Source organism: Ranitomeya imitator, chromosome 3, assembly GCF_032444005.1.
Source record: "Ranitomeya imitator isolate aRanImi1 chromosome 3, aRanImi1.pri, whole genome shotgun sequence".
Taxonomy (NCBI): domain Eukaryota; kingdom Metazoa; phylum Chordata; class Amphibia; order Anura; family Dendrobatidae; genus Ranitomeya; species Ranitomeya imitator.
This window is the reverse complement of record NC_091284.1, coordinates 94,987,791-95,014,783: the sequence shown is the minus strand read 5'-3', so window position 1 is coordinate 95,014,783 and position 26,993 is coordinate 94,987,791. Positions and strand designations below refer to the sequence as shown.

Here is a 26,993-nt window from a genome sequence, read left to right as displayed (position 1 = left end):
TATTTTTGTTACAGAACGAGGGTCTTCAGTGATTGGATTGGGCGTTGAATAAAATATTACAACAACCTTTGTTTTTATTTCATTAAAATAATTTTTATTAATGTGTTTGTGTATTTTTTTAACTCTTTACTAGTATTGGATTAATAATGGATAGGTGTCATAATTGACGCCTCTCCATTATTAATTTGGCTTAATGTCACCTTACAATAGCAAGGTAGCATTAACCCTTCATTACCCCATATCCCACCACTACATGGGAATGGGAAGAGAGTGGCCAAGTGCCAGAATAGGCGCATCTTCCAGATGTGCCTTTTCTGGGGTGGCTGGGGGCAGGTGTTTTTAGCCAGGGGGGGCCAATAACCATGGACCCTCTCCAGGCTATTAATATCTGCCCTCAGTCACTGGCTTTACTACTCTGGCGGAGAAAATTGCACGGGAGCCCACGCCAATTTTTTCCGCCATTTAACCCTTTAATTTAGTAGATAGAACGGTCAAATTTTGCATATACACACTACTAACATTAGTAGTGTGGAATATGCAAAAAAAGGGGATATGAGATGGTTTACTGTATGTAAACCATGTCTCAAATCATGTCGGGCTTAGGAAGGAGAGAGCAAAAGCCAGTAATTGAATTACCGGCTTTAAAGCTATCTAGCGCTGGAAGAAATATTTATATATCTACTGAGATTATATATATATATATATATATATATATATATACCTATTCTATGTGTACACATTTATTCTACCTATTCTATTGTAAGCTGTCAGTGTGATTTTACTGTACACCGCAATGAATTACCGGCTTTTCTCTCTAACACCGCTGCGTATTTCTCGCAAGCCACACTGCTGGTCCGTGTGTGATCCGTATTTTTCAGGCTTCCATAGACTTTCATTGGCGTATTTCTTGCACAGTACGGTGACAAACGCAGCATGCTGCGATTTTCTATGGCCGTAGAAAGCTGTATAATATGGATCAGTAAAATACGGCAGATAGGAGCTGGGGCATAGAGAATAATTGTGCCGTTTGTTTTGCGAGTTTTACGGACGTATTTTCTGCGCTCATACGTCCGTAAAACTCGCAAGTGTGACGGCGGCCTAACAGAAACACGTCACCACTTCTGAGTTTATCACCCCTTGCTGGTTTTGGCTTACAAATAGGAAGATAAAATACTGACCAAATACTGAACATGTGCAGGCGGCCTAAGGCCTGTCCCACACGTCCAGATAATTCCGGTACCGGAAAAATCGGTACCGGAGTTATCCGTGTCCGTGCGCTCACGTGGCACATCAGTGTGGCTCACGTGCGGCAGCCGTGTGCCGTCCATGTGCCGACTGGGTACCACACGCACCGTGCAGGAGACAGCGCTAGAGTTAAGCGCTGTCCCCAGCTTGTGGTGCTGAAGCCCCATTCATTTCTTCTCTCCAGCAGTGTTCGCTGGAAAGAAGGAATGAAAAATCTTTTTTTTTTTTTTTTTTTGTAAAAATAAAGTTCCCGGTAATCTCCCCCCTTCTACCCTCTATGGGAGGTGGAGCCGCATATTCATCACTGTAATATGCGGCACCACGTAACCGCTCATACAGGAAGAGCTGCGACGCTGAAAGGATGAAAGCGCCGAGGGAGCCGGGTAAGTATTTTATTGCCAGCGGGCGAGAGCACAGGGGGTGGGAGGGGGGAGATTACCGGGAACTTTATTTTTACAAAGAAAAAAAAAAAGATTTTTCATTCCTTCTCTCCAGCGAACGCTGCTGGAGAGAAGAAATGAATGGGGCGTCAGCACCACAAGCTGGGGGGACAGTGCTTACAGTAGCGCTGTCTCCTGCACGGCACACGGACTGCACACGGACAGCATCTGTGTGCGGTACGTTTTTTACACGGACCCATTGACTTTAATGGGTCCGTGTGATCCGTGCGTTCCCACAAACACTGACATGTCTCCGTGTTTTCCAAACGGACACACGGTCCGTGAAAACACGCTGACATGTGCAGAGACACATTGATTTTAATGTGTCTATGTGAGTCAGTGTCTCCGGTACGTGAGGAAACTGTCACCACACGTACCGGAGCCACTGACGTGTGAAACCGGCCTTAGAGGATAATTGTAATGACTGTGAGACCGGGCTGATTAGAGTCTGTTGCCAATGGGAGAGAATTTGTGGTCTGAATTATGGGGGTCCTCCAGCTAAAAAAAACCCAAATAACATATTTTGGTAAAGTCTCTTGAAGAATACTAAGGAATATAGGGGTGCCATTTGTCTGTGATCCTTGTGGTCAGTGTGGTTACAGAGAACATGTCTTGCTCTCGCCTCCGGATGGCTGTTATACCCTGCAGTAACCGACAATCCATGGATATACTGTACGTGCTGTATAGTAAATCCATTCTGTGCTGGCACTAAAGGACAACTGGACAGTATCACTGATTTCCTGATCATCCTCTGACAGCAACTTATGTTTTGTTTACCTAATTAAAGAGTAACATTGTATGTAGGCAGAGTCCCTGATTCCAGTGATGTGTCACTGGGCTGCTTGCTGTAGTTATTATACAATTACTGTTTTATCAGCAGGAGATTATCACTACCGGACTAGTGAATCTGCTGTCATGAAGACTCTATATACAAGGGCTCTGTATTACCCTGCCCTCACTATTGATTGGATGCTTTCTGCTTATGTAAACAGAAAGCAGGCCAATCATTGGTGTGGGCTGGGTTATACAGAGCTTAGCAAATAAAAGAGGGATTTTATTGAAATTGCAGCAAGCGAGTAAGTGATACATCACTGGAATCAGGGTCTCTGCCACTACATCACACTGGTAGTAAAAGCCACCACAGACCTTCTTACTCATCGTGTTTGGTGGTCTGGGGTGCATCAGTGTATTCAGGATTACACTGTGCTTGTGCACACTCTATGACCCTCGTCCTGGTCAAAGATACTCGTATGTCCACGGCTCGCCAACCATTGGCGATTCCTTGTAGACTATGGACTCATTTGTCCGTAGATTTCAATAATTATTTAACTGTATCAGCAGGTAACACTAATATTGGTGGTGGATAGATTCAGCAAGACGGCTCATGTGAACCCGTTAAATGGACTACGTTACACCGCAGCATAACGCGGTGTAACGTAGTCCGTTAACGCCGCCATTGCTTGTAATGGTGAACACATCGCTAGTGCACGCCCACACTGGGCGTGTGCTAGCGATGTGCCGTCATTTGAGTGACGGACCTCGAACGCTGCTTGCAGCGTTCGCGGTCCGTTCCTCGCTAGCGCAGATCGGACATCTGCGCTAGCGGGATCGGCAAACGCGATCCCTTTTGGCATATGTGAACCTAGCTTTACAGGCGACGTTCTTTCTGATGGAAACGTTCACTTTTCCTGCCTTTTCCCATCTGGCCCAGACCGACATTATTTCTCAAGCCAGGACTCGGCTCCAGAGATTACAACAAAGTCTCATCTGACTTCTCACATTTCCAGCTCTGTCACTATCCATTCCAAACTGCACAAACTCCTCATCCTGCTGATACCGCAATACTGAGCCGCTGCTGCAGTACGTGTCCCTATTACTGCACCTACTGTGTGCCCTCTAAAATATATTAATACCCTGTGCAAGTGCCCTAGAGAAGTGCCAACATTTTGCCCCTTAAAAAGTAATAATGCCCAGTGTGCTCCTCTCACAGTCATAATAACCTAGTTCTCCTATAAGTGCCCACTTTACATTTAATAATGTACCTAGTCTCCCCCCCTGCAGAGCTCCCCTATACACAATATGATGCTCTCTTAAACACAGTATAATGCCCCCGCACTGTTTTGTACCCCACACAAAGTATACTGACCCCTAAACTGTTTGATGGCCCCACACTGTACGATGGCCCACTCACAATAAGATGGCACCCTAAAGAGCCTCCATATAGTATAATGCACTCTCCATAGGCTTCCATGTGGTATAATGAACTCCCCATACGCCTCCATGTAGTATAATGCACTCCCCATAGGCCTCCATGGAGTATAATTCACTCCCCATAGGCCACCATGTAATATAATGCACTCCCCATAGGCCTCCATATAGCATAATGCACTCCCCATAGGCCTCCATATAATATAATGGCCTCCATATAGTGGCTGTGCACTGTGCACTCCTACAAAGTAGTTAACAGTAGCATAGCTTCGGGTGGGCCATTTAAAGCGTGGGGTCCGGAGTGACCAAACCCTCTGCCCCCAGGCAGCTGCGCTGTTGAAATCTGCTACATCTCCTGCATAGGGGTGGAAGGAAAAAAGTACACAGACAGGACAGCATGGGATCGCAGCTGTTTCTGTGAGTTGAGATATTTCCCTGCCTATATATAGCCTCTTCATAACATGTGGCGTACATGTACGGCGCATGTTGGGTCTCCAGCACTGAACCCACATCTTTTTCGGCACATGTCAGATTAAATCAGCTGACATGTGCCCCTAATAGCCGCAGGTGGAATCGCGATCACCAGCGGCTGTTAACATGTTAAATGCCGCTGTCAATCTCTGACAGCGGCATTTATCATGTTTGCGCCAGAAGCGCGTCACAAACCCTGCCCATCGGCGTCAGTATCGCATGACCGCGAGTCGCCGATGGGTTGGCATGAAAACCCGGAATCTGAAGGAGATCTCTGTGGTTGTCATTGCTGGATAGCTAAGATGAGCACAGCCCAGCGGTCAGCGCTAATGGCAAGTGATCATTTTAGCTACATACAACAGGGCTGAAGCGGATAATCGCAGCTCCTAGTCTCCCATGGAGACATTTGAAGCCAGTAAAAACAAAAAAAAAAGTTTAAGGACAAAAAAAAAAAAAATTATATATATATATCATAAGTTTAGAGCTCGTCCTGCAAAAAACAAGCTCTCACACGGCCATATTGATGGGAAAATAAAAAAAAAGTTAAGGCTCTAGGAAGAAGGTGAGGAAAAAACAAACACAAAAATGGCCAGGGGGTGAACAGGCAGGGAAATGTTTTACCTCACAAAAAGCACAGTTCTGTCCTGTTGTATACTCTCTTTTGTCTCTTCCCTACCCAGAAGATGTGCTATGATCAGACCATGTTCCTGTATGGCCAGACACAGCATTAGAAGAGCGCACGGACAACGCGGCTGGCTAGATACAGCCAACTGCAAGCACCACTGCGGTTTTTTCCTGTTGCAGTGCTGGAGTGGTGCTTCTAACCTAAGGTGAATGCCCACAGTCATAAACTTACCATCTCTCTTCTTCTATGGGATCACTCCGGTGTGTGCTGTAGCGAGCCAGAGGTCATTTTTCAATGTAAGTCTAGCTCGCATAAACTTAAAGGGAACCTGTCACCCCCAAAATGAAAGTTGAGCTAAACCTACCGTCATCAGGGGTTTATCTACAGCATTCTGGAATGTTGTAGATAAGCCCCCAATGTATCCTGAAAGAGGAGAAAAAGAGTTTATATTATACTCACCCAGGGGCTGTCCCGGTACAATGGGCGTCGCGGTCTGGGGTCTCCTATCTTCATAGGATGACGTCCTCTTCTGGTCTTCACGCTGCGGCTCCGGTGCAGGCGTACTTTGTCTGTCCTGTTGAGGGCAGAGCAAAGTACTGCAGTGCGCAGGCGCTGGGCCTCTCTCACCTTTCCCGGTGCCTGCGACCTGTAGTACTTTGCTCCGCCCACAACAGGGAAGACAAAGTACACCTGCGCCGGAGCCGCAGCGTGAATACAAGAAGAGGACGTCATCGTAAGAAGATGGGAGGCCCCGGACCGGACCGCGACGCCCATCGGATCGGACCGCAGCGGGACCGCCCCTGGGGTGAGTATAATCTAACCTTTTTTTCTCATCTTTCAGGTAACATTGGGGGCTTATCTACAGCATTACAGAATGCTGTAGATAAGCCCCTGATGCTGGTGGGCTTAGCTCACCTTCCATTTTGGGGTGACAGGATCCCTTTAAGAGATTGCTCACTACTTTTACATTGATGACCTAGCGTTAGGATTGATGACCCATGTCTGATCGGCCGGGTCGGACACCTGGCACGATCTGCTGTTATTGGTGTTGGCGCCTCCTGGCAGGAAGTGCTCTTCTGCTGAGGTGCTCCGTCTACTTGTAGCGACTGCCGCAGGGTACTGCACATCCGCCGCCTATTGATTTGAGCAGAATGCAGATGTGCAGCACCAAGCCTCAGCCATTACCAGAAGACAGATAACAGCAGATCGTCGGGGGTGCCAGGAATCGGACCCCGGCCGATCACACATTGATGACTAGTCCTAAGGGTAGGACATCAATGTAATAGTGGACAACCTTAACATTGACAGCCTGTGATGGTTACTTCTAACTTCCGGCCAGTCAGAAGTTGTAGTCACAGGATGGTGCAGAACCAGGTCGGCTCCGATAGAAGATGAAGATGGCATTAGATTAGAAGCACCACTCCAGTGCTAGAAAAAAATGCTGCTTACAAATCAGATCAGTGCTTACAGTGCAGTCATTGCCTAGGAAACCGGCCACCTCCGAAAGCCAGTGGAGATGGCCAGTAACCTAGGTGACAAGCAGTGCTTGAGAACAGAGCGGATTATTAGTAAATGGTTTTACAAGTCACTTGTTTGCAGTTTTAACATGATCCCTTTAACCGCCCATGCAGACAGAGAGAGCAGCAGAGCCCACCCACCAGACAGCGCCCCCGGCGGACACTTCCTCTCACATTCACTTTCCCTTTCACTTATGGTATATTATCACGTGTCTGAAAAAAAAAATCCCCCTTCCAATACCGCCCCCAGATCCCTCCCCATAGAGCCTGATTCATCTACACACTGCAAGTGTGTCCGCCACTTCCTGCTCCAGCCCCGGAAGCCGCACGGAGACAACGAGACTTGCCGGCTCGGTAGAGAAGACTCTTTGCACAGCGCCGCTGTTATATAAGCACAGGAACATACCATGAGCACAGGTAACACGGGGGGAGACAGACTATATAACCCCGCGGTCCTCAGCATCGGACGCGGTCAGGTGACCTGCTCTTTTTTTTCCTCTTTAGGGCCATAGACGCTGGTGCTGAGTCATGGGCGGGGCATGGGCTGTGGGGTTTATGATACGGGGCGTGGTTTGAGGGTGGGCGTGGCTTTCCTGTAGGTCTGCAGCGGGTTGGTGACCGCTGACCAGTCACGTGTTGTAGAACGAGAAGTCCCAGCATTTTTTTGACAGCTGTACGTGCGTGGATGAGCTTAAGCACTTTGTCTGCATGGGTGCCGGCATATAGATGAGTGTCCTGACTCCAGGGGTCACCACAGACAGGAGGGAGGGGTCTGCTTAAAGGGGATGTTAAACAGTTAACCCCTGAGGACGCAGCAGATTTTTAATTTTTATGCGTTTTCGTGTTTCCTCCCCTATTTCCAAGAGCCGTAACTTTTTTTTCGTACGAGATTTATTTTTTCTTTTGCAAAGTGAGTTGTCGTTTTGAACGGCCGGTCGTGTTATTAAACAATGCGCGGAAAGATGGGGGGAAAAAAGCTCCTAAACGAAACCGTTCCACCGCGGCGTTTGTGGGTTTTATCCGGGCGCTCATCGTGCGGTAATAATCAGCTGTGGAGTCGGTAAGCCATGACACCGACTCAACTCCATCAAAATGGACTCCGACTCCACAGCCCTGGTAATAATGACCTAGTAACGGAGAAAGACGCGACACATGTCAGTCTCCGCGGGCGTCTCTGGGCGCATAGTGGGCATGAGATTTCTGGAAATCCCATCCGCTAGACTGTAACATGTGGACACTGCAGGTTGGACGCTGAACAAGTACGTAGCCGGAAACCTGCAGTGATTGCTGATCGTGGGTAAACTTAGAATTTCTTCCTCAGCCTCCAAAATTGAAACATATGAGGAAGAGATAAGTATGATGAATAATACAGATAATATATCCTCTTATATATAAAGTCAGTAACAGCTGCCGGGCATCGGGACATTACACCGTGTTCCAAATTATTATGCAAATTGGATTCAAGTGTCATAAAGATTTAATTGTTTTGTTTTTCAAATAAACTCGTGGATGGTATTGTGTCTCAGGGCTCAATGGATCACTGAAATCAATCTTAAACACAGGTGATAATTAGTTTTCCAGGTGATTCTAATTAGGAAAACTACTTAAATATGATCTTCCACATTATTAAGCAGGCCACAGGTTTCAAGCAATATGAGAAATAAAAAGGATCTCTCTGCTGCTGAAAAGTGTTAAATAGTGCAATGCCTTGGACAAGGTATGAAAAAATTAGATATTTCACGAAAACTTGGAGTGATCATCATACTGTGAAGAGTTTTGTGACTGAAACAGAGCACAGACAGAGTTCATGCAGATAAAGGCATAATGAGGAAGGTTTCTGCCAGACAAATTCATTGGATTAAGGGAGCAGCTGCCAAAATACCATTGCAAAGCAGCAAACAGTTATCTGAAGCTGCTGGTGCCTCTGGAGTCCCTTGAACCACAAGGTGTAGGATCCTTCAAAGGCTTGCTGTGGTGCATAAACCTACTATTCGGCCACCCCTAAACAGTGTTCACAATCAAAACAGTTGCAGTGGGTCCAGACATACGTGAACACTAATTTCCAAACAGTCTTGTTTACTGATGAGTGTCGAGCAACCCTGGATGGTCCAGATGGATGGAGGAGTGGATGGTTGGTGGATGGCCGCCATGTCCCAACAAGGCTGCGACATCAGCAAGGAGGTGGAGGAGTCATGTTTTGGGCCGGAATCATGGGGAAACAGCTGGTAGGGCACTTTAAGGTTCCTGAAGATGTGAAAATGACCTCTGCAAAGTATATAGAGTTTCTGACTGACAACTTTCTTCCATGGTCTAAAAAGCAGAAACATGCCTTCAGGAGCAAAATCATCTTCATGCATGACAATGCACCATCTCATGCTGCAAAGAAACCTCTGAGTCATTGGCTGCTATGGGCATAAAAGGAGATAAACTCATGGTGTGGCCGCCATCTTCCCCTCACCTCAACCCTACAGAGAACCTTTGGAGTATCATCAAGTAAAAGATCGATGAGGGTGGGGGGCAGTTCACATCAAAACAGCAGCTCTGGGAGGCTATTCTGACTTCATGCAAAGAAATACAAGCAGAAACTCTCCAAAAACTCACAAGTTCAATGGATGCAAGAATTGTGAAGGTGATATCAAAGAAGGGGTCCTATGGTAACATGTAACTTGGCCTGTTAGGAGGTTTTGGAGTTAAATAGCTTTTTTGTTCAGTGAATGTGACCTCCTAATGCTGCAAATTCCACAAATGAGCATTTTCAGTTCTTTAAAAATATCAAATGTTTAGAAATTCTATTGTGCCTAATAATTTGGAACAGTGCATTTTGAGTTTTTATTCATTTTGGAGATTATACTGTTATCACTGGGAGGTTTCTTCAATAAAATTCGATGTATAATCTAACGGGTGATGACGTTTATTGGACTGACTGTCATTTGCACCGACCATTTAGGAAAATCCGAGAAAAATATCATTTGCTTAATAATTTGGAACACAGTGTATATAAAGTCAGTAACAGCTGCCGGGCACTGGGACATTAGTGCTTCAGGACGCTCTGCACTACAGTGACATGGAGCTGTCCTTACATGGTGTCCACAGGAGCAGCTCATCCTGACGCAAAGGCCGGGGTCACACTTGCGAGTGTGATGCGAGAAACTCGCGCATCAATACCTGACACTGCTGCTGGCACTCAGGATCGGAGTGTGTGGCTGCATGTATTTCTTCGGTCCCGAGTGCCAGCAGCAGTGCCGGGTATTGATGCGCGAGACTCACGCGAGTTTCTCACATCACACTGCAAGTGTGACTCCAGCCAAAGGTAGAGATCAGTGTAGAACATAATGCAGTGCAAACCAGCTAATGCGGTAGAGAACATGTAATATGGTTTATGCAGAGCAGAACATGCAGTATGGTGTATACAGTGCAGAATATGTATTACGGTACATGCAGTGCAGAACAAGTAATACAGTGCAAGCTGTGCAGAACATGTAATGTGGTGTAAAATATAAAATTACCGATAGAAGTCAGTAAAGTGCGTGTAGCGCAGGCAGAGAGCAGCCTGGTGCGTGTAGCGCAGGCAGAGAGCAGCCTGGTGCGTGTAGTGCAGGCAGAGGGCGGCCTGGTGCGGGTAGCGCAGGCAGAGGGCGGCCTGGTGCGTGTGGCACAGGCAGAGAGTAGTGCAGTAGAATCTGCTACTTAGAGCTCAGGACAACCAACCACCTAAGGCAAAAAGACCCAACCCCAGAAACAGATCACAAAGCAGGGTATACGTATACAATCATAAATCTTTATTAGTAGTGGTGATACATATAAATAAAAGTGCACATGTTGGATAATATAACAGGGATAAAATCTCCAGAGAAATATATATTTCTATATGTAAGCGCCGGCCGTAAAGCAGAGCGGTGACGTCACCACTGTGCTCTGCTTTACGGCCGGCGCTGACACAGTGCAGGGAAGCTGACGCCGGGGGACGCGATAGACACCGGAATGTAAGTATGTAGTGTTTTTTTTTTTTTACATTTACTCTGGTAACCAGGGTAAACATCGGGTTACTAAGCGCGGCCCTGCGCTTAGTAACCCGATGTTTACCCTGGTTACCAGTGAAGACATCGCTGAATCGGCGTCACACACGCCGATTCAGCGATGTCAGCGAGTGATCCAGCGACGAAATAAAGTTCTGGCCTTCTAGCTCCGACCAGTGATGTCACAGCAGGATCCTGATCGCTGCTGCGTGTCAAACACAACGATATCGCTATCCAGGACGCTGCAACGTCACGGATCGCTATCGTTATCGTTCTAAAGTCGCTCAGTGTGAAGGTACCTTAAGAAGGGGTCAGAAAATAAAAGCCAGACAGAAAGAAAAGTTTATGTCCACGTACATTTATTGATAAGTAACGTCAACGAGGCCTATTGATCACTGCCCATAGGCAATTCTAACAATGGTTTCTTGTCCAATCAGTTCCTTTATGTCCCCGTTGTGGTATTTTGTATAACGTGTTTTGCTGTTATTTGTCTCCTGTGTGGCCAGGGTTGAGCTTAGATAAAACAGCAGCTTTTAGGAAGAAGCTGAAGGCTGAGCCCCGCTTTGTGCTGGCCCAGAATGTGGCGACATGCAGTGACCCCCTGGAGGTGTGCTTACAGAGGCAGACAGTCCAGGACAGTGTCCACGTCTTCCAGCACACCATCCCCGCTGAGGGCAAACCGGTCACCAACCAGAAGAACTCAGGTATGACGCTTTCTTCAGAGATCTGCTTGGTTGTGTTTGGTTAAGTGATGGAGCCATAATGAATATTGTCATAGCTGACCCAAAATGTACGAATGGTGAAAGCAGTTCTGTGGCATATCCGCAAAATAGGGCACATATCAGACATCTAAAGGGAACCAACCACAAAATTCACAGAAACTGCATTATAGGATCTATATCCCCGATTTGAATTTGGCATTTCTGACTTCAGTCTTAATGAATTTGGCCAATCTTATTCCTTCATATCTTTTCTTGAAGGGGTTGTCTATCTTTGGGGACAATTTTTTTGTTACTTAAATGGATGCCTTTGGGGCTAAAAATCATTTTTGCTATTAAGATTCATTAAAAGTTTTGCACCAATTACCTCCTATAGCTGCTGTATTAGGCCGGCGTCACACTCAGCGTATAAAAATACGGTCCGTAATTTACGGCCGTAATACGCAGAAAAGTCCCCAAAATAGTGGTCCGTATCTCCTCCGTAGGCAGGGTGTGTCAGCGTATTTTGCGCATGGCATCCTCCGTATGTAATCCGCATGGCATCCGTACTGCGAGATTTTCTCACAGGCTTGCAAAACCGACATACGGATATACAAGGGATCCATGTGCTCAAAAAATAATAAAAACATATGTACTGTCATATATATATATATATATATATATATATATATATTATATATTAATATTTCATCCAGCGCTAGATAGCTTAAAAGACGGTAATTCAATTGCCGGCTTTTGCTATCCTTCCAAAACCCGACATGATATGAGACATGGTTTACATACAGTAAACCATGTCATATTCCCATTTTTTTTGCATATTCCACACTACTAATTTTAGTAGTGTGTATGTGCAAAATTTGGGCGCTCTAGCTATTAAATTAAAGGGTTAAATAGCGGAAAAATTTGGCGTGGGCTCCCACGCAATTTTCTCCGCCGGAGTGGTAAAGCCAGTGACTGAGGGCAGATATTAATAGCCTGGAGAGGGTCCACGGTTATTGGCCCGCCCCTGGCTAAAAACATCTGCCCGCAGCCACCCCAGAAAAGGCACATCTGGAAGATGCGTCTATTCTGGCACTTGGCCACTCTCTTCCCATTCCCGTGTAGTGGTGGGATATGGGGTAATGAAGGGTTAAAGTCACCTTGCTATTGTAAGGTGACATTAAGCTAGATTAATAATAGAGAGGTGTCAATTATGACACCTATCCATTATTAATCCAATAGTCTGAAAACACAAACACATTATTAAAAAATCTTTTAATGAAATAAAAACACAGGTTATTTGAATATTTTATTATCCTGGTAATCCACCTGAAGACCCTCGCTCTGTAACAAAGAAAAAATAATAAACCAACAATATACATACCTTCCGATGATCTGTCACGTCCCATGATGTAAATCCATCTGAAGGGGTTAATTTTTTTTACAGGCAGGAGCTCTGCTATAGTGCAGCTGTGCTCCTGACTGTAAAACCCCAGCGAATGAATGTAAATTAGGTCAATGACCTGTAGTTACCTTAATTCGTGGTGATGCTCCCTCTGCTGGATGTCCTTCGAGCGTGGGAAAAAATCAGAAAAGTTCCCAGGCTCGAGTTCATATGAGGACAACCAGCAGAGGGCGCATCACCGCGAATGAAGAGGTTCTCCTCTCTGGTCACATGCTCCTCCACCAGCGCCATTGTACGGACAGGAGAGCTTCAGTCTGTGAGGAAGGCGGCACTAACGAGTAGGAGGAGAACCTGTCATACCTGTAGTAAGTGCCATGTCATGTTCCCAACACATCTGATAAAATACAGATAATGAGGCCACCCTGGTAATTTGGACAGTGTAATGCAAAGACATAGGAGGCAAACAGCAGAAAAATGTAAATGAAACACAACAGCAAAAATGATTTTTAGCCCCAATTACATGCATTTAAGTAAGAAAAAAAAAATCTCCCCAAAAGTGGACAACCCCTTTAAGTAAGGCGCTGGTGTAACATTTCTAGCTTAAAAAAACTCCTTTATTATTTATGTTCTTTTCCTAGGGTATTTGCACACTGCGTCTCCTTTTAGGCAGATTCCACTTGGGGAAAAAAATGGTAAAAAGAATAAACATATGCACTGCAGGGTCGAAACGACTCGGTGTGCACATGTTCCATCTTTGTGAGCTTCTTTTAACCACTTCAGCCATTGAAAGCCGTAAAGTGGCTAAAAGAAGTGACCTGACCATTCGTCTGACCACTTCTGCTTGAAAGTTGGGGATCAGTTTATATATACAGTTAAAAAAAAGGTCCAGCATAATTTCTTTATTTTATGGGGTCCAAGCACTTATCGGCAGCTAGTCGCTTACTAACGTCCTGGGCTGACCTGCGCGGATCTCCTCTGGCTCAGGGTGGTCACAGACTGCTCCTACCGCTGATTTAATCTCACGTCAACAGAACCGTTCTTTCTCTTCAACAGTTCTAAAAGTGCTGCAACCGGGAAAAAATAAACTTTATTTCTCCCTGGAGCTGCCAGCTTTCAGTCATAGATTCATGCCAGGAGCAACTCAGTCACTGCTCCCAACACTGAGAGCGTTGGCTGTCCCGACTGACAGCCAGCCAGCTCCGTACTGATGCACTGCACCGCGAGCTGTCTGTCCGTTGAGGTGCGCTTAAGACGCCGCTCTCCATGCTGGGGCGGTGACTGTTATTGCTCCGGACACACTTGTATGACTGAAATCCGGCGGCTCCCAGGAGAAACAAAGTTCATGTTCTCCCGAGTGCCACATTCTCTGTATTGTTGCCAGGAACTTTCACAACACTACCTACTAAGTAACCCTATATCTGAAGGTTGATAGCGTTATCGGACCAGACAGGTTCCTTTAAATAACTTGACATTGAGCAAACCGCTTGTTCATCGGATGCATTTTAAGCTTAAAGTTTTCAGTTCTCACCAGCACGTCATCCTGTGTAAATCCACAGTTTCTGATGATGATTTTCATAGCTTTCCCACATCAAAAACTCCTGAAAAACCTCAGTGTGAACACACCTCAAGTCTGGCGCCAATGGTTTTTCACGTGTCCGTTTTGTCCCTGCAAAAACTATTTTTCTCCTTCTAATACAGCAGAGCAAAACCATAATTCATAAAACGTTATGGGAGCCCAGCCTGAGGCTCTGGTGCATACACTGAGTGTAGGGAGTCCTGGTGTATGCTAGATTGTATTTTTACCTGTGTAAAATAGAATAGTAGAGAATTACATTTTGATAAGATGGAATTTAGGAAAAAAATGCAGTTTACTAATCTTTCATGATGATCTGCTTTGTGATAAGTGTATTTATTGGATACTTTAAAATATATCAATTAAAATTGGAGTTCCCAGCAAAAAAATGATTCCAGACATCCAGCATTATTGGAATTGATGGGATACTTCTGCATCAGGAGGTGAGTGGGCTGGTGATGTCACATCTGACACCTGTTGGGATGAGCGATAAATCTGCAGGTGTTGTCCCCTTGTCCTGTTCTAATGAATACTAATAAGCGGGACGGCCGGTGCACTAGACTAGTCAATCACTTATTCATCCAAGCAGGTATCAGTAGACCTGACATCATCGGATCTGCTCAATCTTTGAAAAGCAAATGAGTGGAGTCTGAATACCCCTCTATGCGAAAAAAGAACTAGATAAAGGGGTATTCAGATATGCAAGATCCTATCCCAGAATGTAGTCAGTATAATAATAATATATGGTATCTATGGTTACGACTCTTATAGTGACAGTAGGTTGGTTAGTTGCTAGTGGTCATAGCCATGGATACCTAAGCTACTGCAATGCCCTGCACTTGAGGTAAGTGATATAGCAAATCAAAAGAACTATACTTCATTTCTAATTGGAGGTATTTGCTAATATTATTATTACACCTACTACAAGATGGGGTTACCAGTTTAATCAATCTGCTTCTTACTTGTTTTTATTTCTGCTTTCTCACAACTCGCCCGCCCTTTAACAAATTCTGGGCACTCTCTCTATGTCCACCCCTCCCTTCTCCCCTCTCCCATGTATAACTCTGAGGCTCTACTGACATTTCTTACCCACTCCAAACCAGCCACTACCTCCATGAAGCACTCAAAAAGTTCATACAAATCATCCCACCACCTGCTCTTTCTGTTTTTTCTCCTTCTTCTAGTTGCAGGAGACATCTCCCCCAACCCTGGACCTCCCTCCACCAGCATATATTACTCTCCTCCAGCTGCATATAGAAACCCTGCTAATCTTATTAACATTCAGTGTATGCCTTCTCCTATCGCTTTCCACTGTGCTCTCTGGAATGCACGGTCTGTGTGTAACAAACTAACTTACATTCACGATCTCTTCCTCTCTAATTCCCTTAACCTTCTGGCTATTACAGAAATCTGGATCCAGCACTCGGACACCACCGCCGCTGCCGCTCTCTCGTTTACTGGGTAGAAATTTTCACATACCACCAGACACCTGAGAACAGACAGGGTGGAGGTGTTGGTTTTCTCCTTTCATCACAATGTGCTTTCCAGGTCATCCCCCCGGTTCCCTCACTTACATTTCCTTCCTTTGAAGTCCACGCCATCAGACTCTTTAAGCCCTTCTCCTTGCTAGTGTCAGTTGTTTATCGCCCTCTAGGCTCCTCCCGCCTGTTTCTAGACCACTTTGCCACCTGGCTTACTCACTTGCTATCCTGTGACATCCCCACCCTCATCATGGGAGACTTTAACATCCCCATCAATGATCCCCTCTCCCAATCTGCCTCTCATCTTCTTTCTCTAACTTCTTCATTCGGCCTCTCACAGTTTACTAATTCTCCTACGCATGAGGACGGGAATAATCTGGACCTGGTTTTCTCCTGTCACGGCTCTATGCAAGACTTTACTAACTCCCCGCTCCCGCTCTCGGACCACAACCTTCTTTCCTTCTCTGTCAAGAATTGTCTCCTCACCCAGGACACCCCCCTTACCACACTTATTGGAATACACGTACCATTAATACCCAGCAGCTTATGGACAATCTCCACCCATCTTTAGCCCTCATCTCCTCCCTCTCCTGTCCAGACTTAGCATTGTAACACTTCAATAAAGGTACCGTCACACTGAACGATATCGCTAGCGATCCGTGACGTTGCAGCGTCCTGGCTAGCGATATCGTTCAGTTTGACACGCAGCAGCGATCAGGATCCTGCTGTGATGTCGTCAGTCGCTGCAGAAAGTCCAGCACTTTATTTCTTCGCTGGACTCCCTGCAGACATCGCTGAATCGGCGTGTGTGACGCCGATTCAGCGATGTCTTCACTGGTAACCAGGGTAAACATTGGGTTACTAAGCGCAGGGCCGCGCTTAGTAACCCGATGTTTACCCTGGTTACCAGCGTAAAAGTTAAAAAAAACAAACACTACATACTTACCTTCCGCTCTCTGTCCCCCGCTGTGCTTCTCTGCACTGGCTGTGAGCGCCGGCCAGCCGGAAAGCACAGCGGTGACGTCACCGCTCTGCTTTCCGGCCGCTGTGCTCACAGCCAGTGCAGGAAAGCACAGCGCCGGGGACAGACAGCGGAAGGTAAGTATGTAGTGTTTTTTTTTTTTACTTTTACGATGGTAACCAGGGTAACATAGTAACATAGTAACATAGTTAGTAAGGCCGAAAAAAGACATTTGTCCATCCAGTTCAGCCTATATTCCATCATAATAAATCCCCAGGTAAACATCGGGTTACTAAGTGCGGCCCTGCGCTTAGTAACCCGATGTTTACCCTGGTTACCGGCATCGTTGGTCGCTGGAGAGCTGTCTGTGTGACAGCTCTCCAGCGACCAAACAGCGACGCTGCAGCGATCGACATCGTTGTCGGTATCGCTGCAGCGTCGCTTAGTGTGACGGTACCTTAATACACTTAAGAATGCCCTAGATGAAGCAGCACCTTCTACACGCAGAAAGACCCAACACAGACAACGGCAGTCCTGGCACACTATGCAAACACGCTTTCAAGGTGTGCAGAGCTGCAGTGGAGAAAATCTCTCCTAGCAGGAGACTTCATCCACTATAAGTTCATGCTCAAAACCTATAACTCTGCCCTTTATCTGGCCAAACAATCCTACTTCACCACCCTCATCACCTCACTATCCAACAACCCAAAATGACTTTTTGAAACCTTAAACTCTCTCCTGAAACCTAAAGTACCGGCCCCCATCACCAATCTCAGTGGTGAGGATCTGGCCACTTATTTCCTAGAAAAAATCAACCACATCCATCAGGATATTTCAGCCCAATCTCCTCAGTGCCTGGATCCCCTTCCCTGCCACACCTCAAGCTCACTAGACATCTTTGAGCCTGCTTCAGAAGAAGTATCCAAGCTCCTCACTTCTGATCGGCCTACAACCTGCAACAGTGACCCCATTCCTTCACATCTCCTGCAGTCTCTCTCACCAGTGGTCACCACTCACCTGACTAAAATATTTAACCTCTCTCTTTCTTCAGGTATCTTTCCCTCCTCATTTAAACATGCCATCATAACCCCTTTACTTAAAAAGCCATCCCTGGACCAGAACTCTACTGCTAACTACAGACCTGTCTCTAACCTTTCCTTCATCTCTAAACCCGCTTGGTCCACTCCCGTCTAATCCGCTATCTCTCGGATAACTCTCTTCTCGACCCCTTACAATCTGGTTTCCGCTCTTTACACTCCACTGAAACTGCCCTCACTAAAGTCTCTAATTATCTAATAACAGCTAAATCCAAAGGTCAGTGCTATCTGCTGATTCTCCTGGATCTCTCTGCCACATTTGACACTGTGGTTCACCAGCTCCTTCTCACTATGCTCCGCTCCATAGGCCTCAAGGACACAGCCCTCTCCTGGTTCTCCTCCTACCTCTCTGACCGCTCCTTCACTGTATCTTTTGCCGGCTCCTTTTCCTCTCCTCGTCCCCTTACTATCGGGGTTCCGCAGGGCTCAGTCCTAGGCCCCCTTCTCTTCTCTCTATACATGGCCCTTATTGGACAAACAATCAGCAGATTTGGGTTCCAGTATCATCTCTATGCTGATGACACCCAATTATACACTTCTTCCCCTGACATCACCCCTACCCTAATTCAGAATACCAAGGATTTTCTGTCTGCTGTCTTTAACATCATGTCCTCCCTCTATCTGAAAGTAAATCTCTCCAAAATGGAACTTCTTGTGTTTTCTCCCAATGGGTTCAACCATAACTCCCAAGCAGCATGCCCACTGTCTTGGGGTCATATTCGACACCAAACTTTCCTTTACTCCCTATATCCGATCACTCACTCGCTCTTGCCACCTGCATCTTAAAAACATCTCCAGAATCCAACCTTTTCTCACCGTTGAAACTGCTAAGACTCTTACTGTCACTCTCATTCATTCTCGTCTGGACTACTGCATCTCTCTTCTGATCGGTCTCCCTCTTACCAAACTTTCTCCTCTCCAATCCATCTTGAATGCGGCAGCCAGGGTCATATTTCTGTCCAGCCGCTTCACCGATGCCTCCATCTTCTACTAGGCACTGCTCCTGATAGCCAGTTTCCTACTCCACACTGATGAGGGGCAAAATCCCCGAAACAGCTGTCTGTGGATGGATACCATGCTTGGCATAGGTGGTTTTCCTTTATTGGATGTTTTCCTTTGTTGGATGCTGCCCTTCCCTTGGTTGTTCCTTCCCGGGGAAAGACCTGGCTATTCACTGCCTGCGTTGAGAAACACGTGATGGTGTCTCCGCAGCTCCTCTACATTCATTTGCATATTTGGGGGCAGTGTTCTGGATCACTGCGTTGAGAAACATGTGATGGTGTCTCCGCAGTGTTGGATGTTTTGGTCTCCACGAGGTCAATTATCCGTGCCTTTATAGACTTTCTACTAGGCACTGCTCCTGATAGCCAGTTTCCTACTCCACACTGATGAGGGGCAAAAACCCCGAAACAGCTGTCTGTGGATGGATACCATGCTTGGCATAGGTGGTTTTCCTTTATTGGATGTTTTCCTTTATTGGATGCTGCCCTTCCCTTGGTTGTTCCTTCCCGGGGAAAGGCCTGGCTATTCACTGCCTGCGTTGAGAAACACGTGATGGTGTCTCCGCAGCTCCTCTACATGCATTTGCATATTTGGGGGCAGTGTTCTGGATCACTGCGTTGAGAAACACGTGATGGTGTCTCCGCGGTGTTGGATGTTTTGGTCTCCACGAGGTCAGTCATCCGTGCCTTTTTAGTCCATCTTGTGCCAGTCATTACACTGGCTACCCATTCGCTACAGGGTCCAGTATAAACTCATCTCTCTCACCCACAAAGCTCTCCACAGTTCTGCACCGCCTTATATCTCCTCTCTCCTCTCTCATCTCTGTCTATCGCCCTACACGTGCCCTCCGTTCTACAAATGACCTAAGACTAACATCCCCCGTGATCCTAACCTCGCACTTCCGTCTACAAGACTTCTCTCGTGCTGCGCCAGTTCTCTGGAATGCACTTCCCCAGACGATCAGACTGATACCTAGCCCCGACCTATTCAAGCGCGCTTTAAAAACCCATCTCTTCAAACAAGCCTACCAAATCAACTACTCAGTAAACTAACTTTGTTCTGTTCCCTCCTTCCAAATATTATTCTGAATCTGCACCCTACTATTCATCTGTCTCCACACCCTCCATGCACACGATAACTGCACTTGATACTTGACTATTGCACTTAAACACACGGGCTGATGACCGGATCATGCAGCTTTAGATGAAAATCTCTATTTATTATAATTGCCAGACCTGAAATAACAAGCACTTTTCACCTATTGTGTCCCCCCATTCCTTGTAGATTGTAAGCTTGCGAGCAGGGACCTCACTCCTAATGTCACTGTTTAAATTGTCTTAACTTGTACTGAATTTATTGTGTATACATGTCCCCGCTTAATTATAAAAGTGCTGAGGAATATGTTGGCGCTATATAAATAATAATAATAATTATTATTATTATTAATCTGAAAATATGCATATGATTGATAGGATAGATAAAGACAGCCTGCTGGTTTCCCCCACTTGTCTGGTTTAATAAATAATTGTATTGCCTATAACATTCATAGTCCGTCTTTTCTTAGAACTCTACGTTCCTCTGTTATTCCGACTAGTAATATAAGAATAAATTGACAACTGGGTGTTATCAGTTTAGGGGTGTACACTTTCCCACTGTTCAATCAGCAGTAGCACGCTGGATAGGGGAACACCATATTGACAAAGAGATTGTTCAACATGCAGTTGTCAATTTATTCTTGCATTTCTAAGGAACAACTTGGAGATTTAAGAAAAGATGCTCCAGTATGGTTAATGCAGGTGTCCACTAAAACAGATGTGTGAGCAGATCCCACCGAAAACGTATTCATGTACCAGATATTAAAGCAAGTTCCTGATGCCACTTTTGCAAAAATGAAAAGAAGCCAATAATTCTGTAAGAAAAATAAACATAATTCTGAAAATGTTGGCTGATGTTCAAGCTTTTAATGACTAAATCTATGTACATTGTATGATTTGGATGGAATATAATGAAATGTGCCAGACTGATATCTGGTTGGCATTTTTGCCCTTTTTATACCATGTATTATTGATTATCGTCTTCTCTTCCATCTTTTCAGGAAGGTGCTGGATATTTTCCTGTCTGAACGTGATGAGATTACCTTTTATAAAGAAGTTCAATCTTGAAGAATTTGAGTTTAGCCAGTCATATCTGTTTTTCTGGGATAAGGTAAATTTATCTGGTTATCATCATCATCATGTTTTCTATTAAAGCCATGTAAAGTTGATCTGCACAAGGATGCACACTGAAAAGTCTGTAGCTGCAGATTTGGTGCCTTGCCCTGCCCAAAAATTATCCCCAGTATTGTAATAACAAAAGTACTGCTCTTCTGAAAGATTTTTCCAAATTTCATGAGAAATCAGAAATTGAAAGGGCAAAACGGCAGCCATGTTGGATCCATCACAAAGCAGACACCAATAGTGCATAACAGACTATAATGGGTTTCTATCATATCATGGAGGCCGTATGTTTTTGGACCTACTTGGTTTGACCTTTATGACAGCATTTATGACTGGTTTCTACCAAAGATGTGAATGGAGCCCTTAATGGATTTGGGGGAGACATGGGTTTTCCCTAAACAGAAACAACCCCTTTAAAATAAGAGTGTTCAACATAGCTGATGAGTTCCCTAACTTGCAGAGTGCTTTTTTAATTCAATAATTCGGATATTCTTATAGTATCAGTGTCACGGGGATACCGCGACAGAGAGGGGCCAGAAGATCGCGTCGTGTGGTTACACAAACCCCTGCACGTACTAATCTGCTTCACCTTCCTATTAGCAGTGCAGTCTTTCCTTGCACTGTTATTGCAAGGGTAAATCAGTTCTGTCTATCTTCCCTGGAGCTCTCTGAATTGTCTCAGCAGTTCTGTGTTGGCCACTCATCTCAGGTATATATGCTCTCCACTTGCACTAGGAAATTTCTGGTGATAATTACAACTTCCTGGTTTGGTGGTGAAGGAGAGTTCTGAATTGGTACCAGTCTGTTGGTGTAGTTTACAGGAGATATCTGCATAGATTTGGCATTGTGTGTCTATCCTAATCCTCTCCCATTTGGTTTACCCCTCCTACTGTTCAATTGATTTCCACTCAGTTGTTTAGTGAGTGTGTTTGCATGACTCTTTTCTTTTATCATTGTCTGTTTCCCCTGTCTGTCAGGTTTGTGTTATCCTATACACTTCTGTCCCATAACTCCCTGTTGGGGGAGGAAACAGATCAACGTGCATATAGAAGCATAGCAAGGTACGAGACCCCAGCAACTCCACCATCAGGGGTAGTCTGTGGAACAAGGATAGCCTAGGGTCCTCCTACCTTGAGGGACAGGGAAGGATCCCATTGCCCCGGGAAATCCCGCTACAGTATTGTGACTCAGCTGGTTCATTAAAGTGCAAGCCATAATGTTCCTCTTCCTCTCTTGAAAAAGTTACCTGTGTTCAGCCGGCCCCGAAAAGATAACCTGTAACTTCCTTCTCCTGTGCCGAGACCTGCTGGAGGGGAGATGAGCAGTGGACATGTTAGGCTTGGTACCATGTATCTACTTTTGTTAGCCATTAAAGTCTTAACAAAAGCCCAGAAGACGGGTGGTGCAGGTTCCTCGTCTGCAGGGACGTATTTTGATATCACTGCAATGAAGCTTGTTATCCTGCACTCTCTCTGCAGTGTGGGACTAGAAAGAAACTACCTTTTTAAAATCTAAATGTTGCTGTGTATGCACTATGTTATGAACAGAAAAATCGGTAATTTCACAGCTTCTGTTGGGCCCACCGATCACAATAAGTGTCGCTTTATTACAGTTACAGTTAAAAATTTCACAATATAAAAATTGATGTCCCATGGGGGTATAATTTATATTTTTAGAATACAAAATAATGTCCGCTTCCTAGCGGAAACCACCTGAAGAATGGTCAGTAGATAGAGTCGCTTCACGGCCTTTCGAAGCCTGAATAAGTTAAAAAAGCCCTAACGTATGCACAATAAGTCGTTTTGTCATTGCTGTGCATATGTTCATTATTTTGAATCTTTATTGAGCGCTTTGCAGGTGGGTCCAGGCAGAATTCGCCTGAAAAAGATGCCGTTTCTACATACCCTAAAGTAATTTTTCCATAGCCTTGCAGACATAAAAAATAAACTCTACTATAATCATATAGTCACCCTGTGCAGATCCAGTGCTGCCTCTCCCTCTGGTCTTTGCTGACAGGCTGCAGCGCACATGACCACTGCAGCCAATACCTCGGTGAAACGTTGCCAACTACCTTGTCATCACCGCTGAGAATTTATATTTTATATTTTACATCTGTAAGCCTATGGAATTAAAAAACAACAACTTTTTCTTGGAAAACTGTCTTTGAAAAGGTAACTAGGGAATTATTTGTGGTTTCTTTTACTAAGGGCAATAAATCTTTTTTCTGAGTAACACCGTGCTAAACTTTTCTTCCGACATGGACCAGACATGTGTGTTCTGAGAATCCATCACATTCCTCAGTAGTTCACTATTGAGACCCTATTAACAATCTTTTCCTTCCACAGGTAGAACGCTGCAATTATTTCCTAAATGCTTTTGTTGAAACCGCACACAAGGATGAGCCAATCGATGGGAGACTTATGCAGTTCCTTCTCTCAAACCCCAGCAATGATGGAGGCCAGTGGGACATGCTTGTTAACCTGATCGGTAAGGATTTACCCTTGTTCCTCTGTTGATGTCCTTCGGTCAGCCACACGACACTGTGATCACATAATTAACAAATAAATGATTAATAATAATATAATATTTATTAGAAATGTAATAATTTACCATGTGTGGTCTTATGTACATAACTTCCGCAGACACACTATCCACTAGGGTCATCTGTAGGCACAGGCCTAGTGAGCCTACAAAACAGAATGTGTTTGTGTGTGCCTGAATGGCAAATTTTTAGCTTTTCCCCAATCTAGACTTTCTGACAAACAAAATCAATAAACTATTACAAGTCTCTCCTTTTATTTTCTCCGATAGAAAAATATGGCGTCATCCCAAAGAAATGTTTCCCAGAATCCCATACATCTGAGGCCACTCGTAGAATGAACGACATATTGAATCACAAGGTAAAAAAAATTTTTTTTTTTAATTTTTCGTTAGTTATTCTCAACATTGGACATTCTCACCTTCTGTAGTTGCAATCGACTATCTACAACAGATTAACAGAGAAAATTAATAGAGTGATGGTGTGCATGCACAGCTACTGCTTCACTTAGATAGGGTGTGTTTTCGGGATTGATGCAGATCCCAAATGATAACTTTCAAGCCTCGATTAAGCAACACTGGCAGTTTACTCGCTGGTCTTGATGAAGGGGCGTGGTGGACTCAGACGCACCTGGTTCAGGTGCATACTTCTTCATGAATCGCGGGTGTCTCCATTCTGTACACTACGCTATGATGCTCAAGCATTGAATATATGAAATTGGAACTGCATTGCTGCTATGGAAAATACTTTTAAAAATGAAGGTACTTAGCGCACAAATTGGCCAATTCATGAGATCCCATCAACCATGGCAAGGCGACTTTTCTTGAATGGAACCCTAAGCTAATAAGGTGCCTCTCTCAAAATGGGTGTCGGTAATTTAGAGATCCCGGTAGAACATCAGTTTTATTAAAAAAGCTATTGTTATTATTTTAACACATAGCTTTTTAAATGTGAAGATCAATTTTATCTACAGGGCATGGCGATAGGGGCCAGATTTGCACCAAGTTTCCTAAAAAAATAAAATAAAATAAAATTTTGGTCGGCAGGGGGAACGAGAGACCTTCCCTCCAACTGGTGCAAATTTGCTGCTCTGGAAACGCTTCATTGATGACGTGGCATTACACAATATAACTCCTATACCTTATCTATATAGCACAAACTAAACGTACTGACACGTTAACTTGGGTGGATAAAATTGGCCATGGCCTTTAATTATAATCATATAAACACAGCATTTATATTCAGCAACTTTTCTAGAATTTACATAGCCGCTGCTAGGCAAAAGCTCAAGCCCGTTAACCAAAAAAACCTTCTGCCCAATCAGATACCTGAATGACTAACTCCACCAGGCCATCTTGCCTAACCAGGCAGGTATAGCCACTCCCCACCATGAGGTATTTCCACCATTGCTTGCAAGTCTAGGTTCAAAATATCATTACCATTCTCCTATAAATGTACCAAGTCATCTCTATAAAGCCCGGGTAACCCACCTTCCAAGTCATCGTGATGAAATGAAAAACATCAGATTAATGGCAAAAATGTGTATAAATTGATTTATTCAAGCGTTTCCTTGTCTTTTTGCAGTATCTAAGATCCACTAACTTAGCCCAGAGTAACCTAGGAATAATTTCAGAAAACACAATCTTAACCCTTCTGATTTCTGGTAACCCTCTTTTCATTTGAAATAATAACTCCACCGTCCCCATTTTTTCAACGTTGTTTCCTCCAAGGTGGACATTAATGATATCGGGGGGCTGGAACTCTGTCGCTCCTCCTCATCACCTGGTCGATCAGACCATTCTATCTTTGCCCACTTATCCTTGGCCAGCATACTTTCATTCGATCAGGAAACAACGACAGGTTTTGCCCGTAGCACCGATGTTGCGCTCTGATCTGTGCCCAATGAATGACAGGGTGCCCCAGAATCCAGACCGTAACACCTGTAAAAACTATATAAACAGAAGATTAGCACAAATTTACTTTCTAGTGTACGACTGATAAGTTAGGCTCCCATCTTCCCAGTCTCTTTATTACCTTTTTACTCCGTCCCAACCTAGCGGCCTACGTTGCTGCCCCAATACGAAACAAGTGGGTTGAAAAATATTTATCCCCTAATCCCGAATTTGACAGATATTTTCTTATTGAAATTGCGTTAAGGGCAAGGCCGACTGGTGCAGCAGTAACTGCCTGCACCCTTCTGGCTGCACACCTACCGTAAGTATTCTCTTGATAATCAAACTGGACTTATAAGGACTTCAGGGAAACGCATTAGTCTTAGACTACTGCCCTTCCCGGAAGGATCGGTTTTAGACCTTGCCATATGAATCATTAAATAACGCATTTTAACTGATGCATATTTTAAGACCATCCTGTCCTCTTTTTGCTAGTTCATGGGCAACTTCAATGTGCAGTGCCTCCAACCAGATACTCAATTTTAAACAAATCAAAACCAAATGTCTCAACAACTTTACCACTAAACTACACCACCACGACAGGCAATTTACAGCAAAAACTACATCTTTATCTGTTGACAGTAAAATACATTTGTTATCTAGCTGAGGGCCCCAAAAGACTAAAGCTACCAAAACTGGAAAAAGCTCTAGCAAAATGAAGTTCTTCATCACTCTTCTTTTTTTTAATATCAGATAGATTTTTATTATCCGCAAAGAATAAACAATCAGAATATTTCTCATGGCAATGTTTCATTAAACATTTACAGATAACTTTTTCCCCCCGACTCAGAGCCCCCCCACCCCGCCCAACCCCAGAGACCTCACCCAGAGCCCTCACCCAGAGCCACCCCACTTCCCATCATCATACAAACATTTGAATAAACATCCGTTATATTTCCATTGAATACTAGGCTCCTTATATTTTCATTTATCATCCTAATTCAAGTCCATCCACGGTTGCCACAGCTTGTGGAAGATGTCATCACTCTGTTCTTTACCCAGGCCTGATGCCACCTAGCCACATGCCAATTACCACGCCAGAAAGCACCAAAAACTCTCAACCCGGACACATCAAATAAAGTAAATAAATTCATGTCCTCCAATGCCATAAAGTGGTCTCTCCAAACAACTTTGCCATAAAAATATAAATAAAAATAAAACCAAACCTCAAGATCCTCCTCCTTTATTTCCCTTGAAAAACACACATGAAAAGATGGGTTCCTTATCCATGCAACAAGCATGGACAACCACCTAAAAAACACTCTACCCATAGGTATCACCCTGGAAGCAAAGGCCAACAACCCTAACAAAGATGCCACTTCTTTTACTGTTGCATTCTTCTTTGAACATATTGCGGCTAACGCTTTTCTACATTTTACAGCTTTCTCTACTGGTAACCTAAACTCTCCTTTAACTGTGTCAATCACGATCCCCAAATACTCGATTCATGTTGATGGTAAAACCGTCTCATCCTTAGCTAATGTGATCCCAAAATAACTCCAAATTTGCTCAAAAGAAACCAATATCTGGCTACACACGTCTGACTC

The 26,993-nt window shown here is 44.6% G+C and overlaps 1 protein-coding gene across 1 annotated transcript in view; it reads left to right on the top strand.

Moving 5' to 3' along the window:
- Positions 1-6,715: 6,715 nt before the first annotated feature.
- The window catches only part of BLMH (bleomycin hydrolase), a 92,144-nt gene continuing 71,866 nt past the window's right edge, over positions 6,716-26,993 (top strand). Inside the window, exons 1-5 of the mRNA XM_069761166.1 lie at positions 6,716-6,923; positions 11,029-11,226; positions 20,835-20,944; positions 23,301-23,442; positions 23,767-23,855. Coding sequence (XP_069617267.1) covers positions 6,914-6,923; positions 11,029-11,226; positions 20,835-20,944; positions 23,301-23,442; positions 23,767-23,855 — 549 coding nt within the window. The 5' untranslated portion in view covers positions 6,716-6,913. The remainder of the gene's footprint in view (positions 6,924-11,028; positions 11,227-20,834; positions 20,945-23,300; positions 23,443-23,766; positions 23,856-26,993) is intronic.